Genomic DNA, 7,052 nt, shown 5'->3' with positions numbered 1-7,052 from the left:
AGAGGCGGCAGAGAATCTGGGGGAGGGGGCAGATGGTCAGAACACTCAGAGGAGGACAGAGGTTGAGAAATGGGGGGGCTCCGGGGAGATCCTCCAAGGGCCGGATGCAAGCCTGGAATAGTTTTGATCCGCAGCACCCCAAGGCCCTCAGCCCCCTCAGAACCCGCAGAACCCTCTAAACAGAACCCTCCTAAACTCTAAGCAGAACCCTCCTAAACTGTCAGGCCTATAGCACCTACAGGCCAACACTGCTGTGGAGTCCCCCAAATATATACAAATACTAGTGTGTACAGATGTGTACCTTGGCTTCTTTCTGAACAACACCAGCAGTGCTCAAGGCTTACTCCTGGCTCTGCACTCAGGGACCACTCACTCCTGGTCGCCTCGGGGGACCAAAGCAGGTGCTATTAAGGATTGATCCTGGATTGGCTGCGTGCAAAGTAAGTGCCCTTTCCACTGTATTTACTATCTCTGCAGGGCCCCCCAATATATTTTTGAGGTCTCTGAGCCACCCCCAGCAGAGCTCAGTAGTTGCTCCCAGTTCTATGATCGAGGGACACTTCAGATAGTGCTCCTGCGGTGTTGGGGATGAAACTGCACCCCCAAGTTTGCTGCACCCAAATGCCTCGTATCCTCTGTACTGTCTCTCCAGTCCCCCCCAAATAAAAACTAAACTTCAATTGGGGCCGGAGTAATAGCACAGCAGGGAGAGCATTTGCGTGTTTGATCTCCCGCAACCCATATGGTCCCCCAGCCTGCCAGGAATGATTTCTGAGCACAGAACCGGGAATATCCAACCCTCTGAGTGTCCCCGGAAAACATTAAAAAAAATTTAACAAAAAAAAAAGGGCTGGAGAGATAGCATGGAAATAGGGTGTTTGCCTTGTATTCAGAAGGTCAGTGGTTCGAATCCCAGCATTTCATATGGTCTCCTAAGCCTGTCAGGAGCAATTTCTTAGCATAGAGCCAGGAGGTACCCCTGAGTGGTGCCAGGTGTAACCCCCCCCCCAAAATAAAAACCAACTAGGCGCCAGAGAGATAGCACAGCAGTAGGGAGTTTTCCTTGCACGCAGCCAACAGGGGATGGTCTCTGGTTCAATTCTGGGCATCCCAATTGGTCCTCTGAACCTTCCAGGATTGGTTTCTGAGTGCAGAGCCAGGAGTAACCCCTGAGGGCCGCGTGTGGCCCAAAAACACACCAACAATAACAACAGCAACAAAATAACAACGGGGCCAGAGAGATAGCACAGTGGCAGGGTGTTTGCCTTGCAAGCAGCTGATCCAGGATGGAAGGTGGTTGGAATCCTGACATCCCCTATGGTCCCCTGTGCCTGCCAGGAGCAATTTCTGAGTGCAGAGCCAGGAGTAACCCCTGAGTGAGGCTGGGTGTTACACCCCCCAAAAAAAACCAACAACAGCTAATACACAAAAAAAAAACTCAAATAATTAAGCTACATTCAATCTGGATTCAATCCTTGATCCCACATATGATCCCCAAGCATTGCCAGGAGTGGTCCTGAGCACCAGTGAGTATGGCCCAAACCAAAAACTAAGGGGGAAAAAAGTGAAACTAAGGAAATAAAAGCAAAAAGGGGAAGAAGGGAAAAAATGAAAAGAAAGGAGGAGAGGGCCCGGAGAGATAGCACAGCGGCGTTTGCCTTGCAAGCAGCCGATCCAGAACCTAAGGTGGTTGGTTCGAATCCCGTTGTCCCATATGGTCCCTCGTGCCTGCCAGGAGCTATTTCTGAGCAGACAGCCAGGAGGAACCCCTGAGCATCGCCGGGTGTGGCCCAAAAAACAAACAAACAAAAAAAAAAAAAACAAAAAAAAAAAAAAAAAAAAAAAAAGGAGAGGAGAAAGAGCCAGAAGGAAGGGGTGCACTCGTGCATGAAGAAAGACGGGGATCTGGGGCCGGGAAGGTGGCGCTAGAGGTAAGGTGTCTGCCTTACAAGCGCTAGCCAAGGAACGGACCACGGTTCGATCCCCCGGCGTCCCATATGGTCCCCCCAAGCCAGGGGCGATTTCTGAGCACATAGCCAGGAGTAACCCCTGAGCGTCAAATGGGTGTGGCCCAAAAACCAAAAAAAAAAAAAAAGAAAGACGGGGATCTGAGAAGGGGAGAGAACAGAGGACAGAGAAGGCAGCACTTCGGGGACCCAAAGAGTGACCACCACTGGGACACTGACACCCACACACGGGTCACATGTCCCCTTGTTTTGGATGAGGGACAGAGAGAGGAACAGCTGCGACTCCCAGGAACCTGAGCCCCCGCCCCCCCACTTGCTTTATTTATAGCCGTGACTGGCCCCTGTCCTGCACCCAGATCTCAGGCGCGGGGACAGGTCACGGGGGGGGGCATGCTGGGCACAGCGCCCCGCAGCCCTCTTCAGGGCCCCAGTGTCGCCACTACAGCCTGACTCTCCCACCTTTCTTCCTCGATAGCCAGATCACCCCTTCTCAGCCTCACCTCCTTTGTTTCATGCCCATATGCCCCTAATACCCCCAACTTGGCCCACTGACAGTCTATGGGGAAGCTGTCTGCAAAGCCAGAAACTTCAGCAGGCCAAGGTCAAATGCCTTGGCCTGGGCTTCTGGTCAAGGGGAGACCCCTTCATGCACCCAGGGGGGGGAGGAGCAGGCAGGGAGGGGCTGGAGGACTGACCCAGAATAACTCAGGGGCGAAGTAAATTTAGCACAGAGAGGGGCGGGGAGAAGCCCTATTGGCTGTCCAGTGGAGAGGGAGGGCCCGACAGGGAGGTCAGGGGGCTCCTAACTGCCTCAGAGGGGTGTTCAAGCCGGACAGATAAGGCCAGAGGAACTGGGGGACACACAGCAGAGGAAGAAGAGCAAAGGAGCAGGGATCCCAGGCTTCATTCTCAGAGCCCCAAGGCAGCAAAGTCGCCCGTCCCCATGGGCCGGCAGGAGCCATGGCCACGCGCTGGTCCTTTCTGGGCAGCCCTGGTCTTCCTGCTCCTCTCCCCAGCCATGACCCAGCAGCTGGGGGGAGCAGGTCGGAGCCTCAGCTCCTGGAACCAAAATGCAGGGCTGCCTGGGTCCCCTGAAGACCCATTCGCTGAGCTGGGCCACCCAAGCCACAGAGATGAGAAGGAGTGGAGTGCCCCGGTGAGTGGACGCCACCTCCTGAGCTATGGCGATGAGGATGAGGATATCTCCCAGGAACTTGGTGATCGGCTTCCCGGCCACCAGCACCAAGGCCCGGAGGTGAGCAGCGAGGAGGAGACTTGGCAGGCCCCGGGAAAGGAAGACGGAGAAGATTCAGCGGGACACAGACATCATGGACACTGGGACGAGGAGGAAGAGGAGGAGATTGTGTCCAGTGAACATCACCGTTCTGCCACCACGCATGTGCACAGAAGCCACGAGGAAGAGGAGGAGGAGGAGGAAGATAGGAAGGACAGGGAGGCCTCCAGCGAGGACCGGCCCCAGGGCCACAAACACGGGGATGAGGAGGAGGAAGAGGAGGATGAGTATGGACTCCAAGTCCACGGAAACCGAGGCCACAAACATGAGGAAGGCAATGATGATGATGATGATGAAGAAGAAGAAGAAGAAGAATATGGACTCCAGGGCCACAGACACCAAGGCCACAAACATGAGGATGAAGAAGATGATGATGATAATGAATATGAAATCCAGGTCCATGGACACCGAAGCCATAAACATGATGATGATGATGATGATGAAGAAGAAGAAGAAGAATTTGGACTCCAGGTCCACAGGCCAAGAGACCACAAACATAAAGATGAGGAGGAGGAGGAAGAGGAGGAGGATGATGAAGAATATGGACTCCAAGTCCACAAGCCCCAAAGCCACAAACATGAAGATGATGATGATGATGATGATGAAGAGGAAGAAGAATATGGACTCCAGGTCCACAGGCCCAGAGACCACAAACATAGGGAGGAGGAGGAGGAGGATGAAGAATATGGACTCCAAGTCCCAGGCCACCGAGGCCACAGGGAGGAAGAGGATGAAGACACATCAGAGGAAGACCAGCCTCAGGCTCCCAGCCACGGAAATCAAGATCACAGCGATGAAGAAGATGAGGATGAGGATATGACCACTGAACACTGGCACCAGGATCACAGACACCCCCAAGGTCAGGAGGAAGAGGAGGAAGAGGAGGAGCTCACAGTCAGGGTCAGCCGCCATGCTGAGGGCCACCAACCCCCTGGTCACCAAATCCCTGAGGACGAGACGCCATCAGATGAGCCCAAGACAGAAGCCACCGGGCACCACCCCCCAAGTGTGGCCCAGGAGGACAAAGAGGACTCCTCTGCTGTGCTCCGTCCTGGAGATGAAGGGCTGGGTGACAGAGTGCCCCCCAAAGAAGATATGAGTTCCCTGCCACCGGGACACACAGAGGATGAGGACAGGGGCCACAGGAAAGCGAGGGAGTCCACGGAGGAAGATGAGAAGGGAGAGGAAGAAAGCTCGAGGCAGGGAGGAGCTCCTAGCCAGGAGGATGAGGAAGATGAGGAGGAAGGTCGCAGGGTCAGCCTGAGCCAGGAGGAAGAAGAGGAGGAGGAAGAAGAGGAGGAGGAGGAGGAAGAACAAGAGGAGAAGATGCAAGAGAGGCGAAAAGCGGGGACCCCGCCAAGCTCCTACCATCAGGAGGAGGAAGACGAGGAGGAAGAGCTGGAGGGAGACGTGCTCCCCTTCACCATCATCCCGAACCCCCTGATCCCGAGGGAGGGGGCCGGAGGGGGCACCAGTGAGGAGGACAGTGGCGAGGACACTGGTAAGTGAGTGGCCCTGCAGGCTGGGTGTGTGTGCGCCCCAAGCCGAGCCAGCTTGGTCACTGCCACAGTTCTTGTCCCCACACAGCTGCTCCGGATGCCCAGGATTATGAGAACTACCAGCCAGGGTCCCTGTGTGGCTACTGCTCCTTCTGCGACGTAAGTGATGGGGGGTTCCTGTCCTGAGACCCCAATTTAGCTGCGCTTAGGGAGTGTCCTGAACAACGAAGAGACAGAAGTGAAGTGTTTGGAAGAAAGACAATTTGGGGGCACACAGCAAGCTAGCACAATGGTGCAGAGAGGCAGTGAGAATTGGGGTGCTCCTGAGGAGAACCTCTGGGGAGATGAGGGCGTGGGGTTAGTTAAATAATAGCAGGTTCAGTCCCAAAACCCGGGGGAAGGGACGGTGACGAGGGTAGGGAATCTCCCCACCATAGGGACCCAAGTGAGAGAAGTGGGCTTTGGGGGGCCGAGGAGTTGGGGAGACTCGTAGGGACAAAGGATGGCTGGGAGGACTGAGAGGTCCCCCCTAACCAGTCCCCCTCTGGTCGGCAGCGATGCACCGAGTGTGAGAACTGTCACTGCGACGAGGAGAGCATGGCTGAGCACTGCGACCAGTGCCAGGTGAGACCCCAGCCAGGGCCCGGACCACCTGCACCCCGCAGCCCTTTGGGAGCTGCCCTGTCCCCAGTGCTGCACCTCCTGACCTGGTCCCTCTTCTTCTTCCCCCCTCCTGGCCCTCCAGCACTGCCAGTTCTGCTACCTCTGCCCGCTGGTCTGTGAAACCATCTGCACCCCAGGTGAGCCAGCGCTGTACCCAGAGATGCCTGAGAATCCCAAGTGGGCGGAGCCAAGACAAGTGGGCGTGGCGTTTGGGGACAGGGCGTGGTCATGCCCGGCCTGTATGGGCGTGGCTTCTGCGGCATGGGCGTGGCCACGGCGGGAAGCGAGTGGGCGTGGCTGTCTCGATGGGCGTGGTCTGGGCCTAGGGAAGCCGCCGCGGCCAAAACTAATGGGTGAAAAATTAAAGGGCCGGGGCCGGAGAAACAGCATGAAGGCAGGGCGTGTGCCTTGCATGCAGAAGGTCCGTGGTTCGAACCCCGGCATCCCATAGGGTCCCCCGAGCTTGCCAGGAGCGACTTCTGAGCGTAGAGCCAGGAGGGAACCCTGAGAGCTGCTGGGAGTGACCCAAAAACCAAAATAAATAAGAAGAAAAGTGAAGGGCGGGCCTGGAACTGGGAGAGGCCTAGGGAAGGGCGTGACCCCCGATGCAAGGGAACCCCGAGAGCCTGGAGGAAGTAGCGGGGCCTCCCATGGGGAATCCCTTTTGGGGGAAGCCACAGGGAAAAGGAGGCGGAGTTAGCCTTGTCCCCTGAGCCCCAGGGGAAAGGAAAAGTGCCCCTCTCAACTCATCTCTCCCGCAGGAAGCTACGTCGACTATTTCTCCTCGTCTCTGTACCAGTAAGTGCGTGGGTGGCTGGCTGGCTGGGTCTGGGTCCCGCCTGGGAGTGGCAGAAACGGGGTGCGCCTCGGGGCCCCCCTTGATCTCCTCCTGCTCCGCAGGGCCTTGGCGGAGATGCTGGAGCCCCGGGAACCTTGAGCTGGCACGCCGGCGCGGCCGCAGCGCGCACATCCATCCCTTTTCAGGGCCCCTATTTATGTCCCGGAATAAAACGTTGCTCCCCGGACGCCCGCGTGCGTCGTGGTCGGGCCGAGGGCGCGGGGTCCCCGGCCAGGAGCGGTGGGGGAAGAAACAGCCGAGGCGGGCGCGTTTTGAAACAGTTCTCTTTACCCGCGACCACGGAGCGACGCCGGGGCAGGGGCCCGAGCCCACCACCGTCTCCCTTCGCCGCGCCCCGAGGCCGCGTGGCCAGAGGATTCTCCCATGCAAGCCCCGGGGCCGGGGAGCGCAGTGGTGAGCGCCCACGACTCCCCCGGGGCACGGACACGGCCACGGCCACAGCACGGGGACGGGGAACGCCGGGGGGGCGCCCCGGGGCCACGAGACACTGGGAGGGGAGGGTACGAGAACGGGGACCCCGGGGCGGGGTGGGGTGGGGGGCAGGCTCGGCGAGGCTCGTAGCAGCGAGTCCCCCCAATCCCCGCCTTGCAGCGGAAAGACTGGGAACCAGGGCCGAGGGGGCGACGCCGCTCTGCGCATGCGTCCCGGAGAAGCCACGCCCTCCGGACTGAAGGTCGGTCCCCACGGAAGCCACGCCTCCTGGACGCAAGCCACGCCCTCTGGACGGAAGCCACGCCCTCGCTCTGTCGGAAACTGATCAATAAATTACA

General features: G+C 57.9%; 1 protein-coding gene across 1 annotated transcript; it reads left to right on the top strand.

The window, feature by feature from the left end:
- Positions 1 to 2,910: 2,910 nt before the first annotated feature.
- On the top strand, positions 2,911 to 6,360 carry HRC (histidine rich calcium binding protein). Its single transcript, XM_049787564.1, has 6 exons — positions 2,911 to 4,762; positions 4,849 to 4,919; positions 5,316 to 5,384; positions 5,506 to 5,560; positions 6,185 to 6,221; positions 6,324 to 6,360. Exons 1-6 carry the CDS (start codon positions 2,911 to 2,913, stop codon positions 6,358 to 6,360), a joined length of 2,121 nt encoding a protein of 706 aa, XP_049643521.1.
- Positions 6,361 to 7,052: the final 692 nt, after the last annotated feature.

The sequence above is a fragment of the Suncus etruscus genome, chromosome 14 (genome assembly GCF_024139225.1).
Source record: "Suncus etruscus isolate mSunEtr1 chromosome 14, mSunEtr1.pri.cur, whole genome shotgun sequence".
Lineage (NCBI taxonomy): Eukaryota > Metazoa > Chordata > Mammalia > Eulipotyphla > Soricidae > Suncus > Suncus etruscus.
This window is presented reverse-complemented; position numbering and strand designations above follow the sequence as displayed.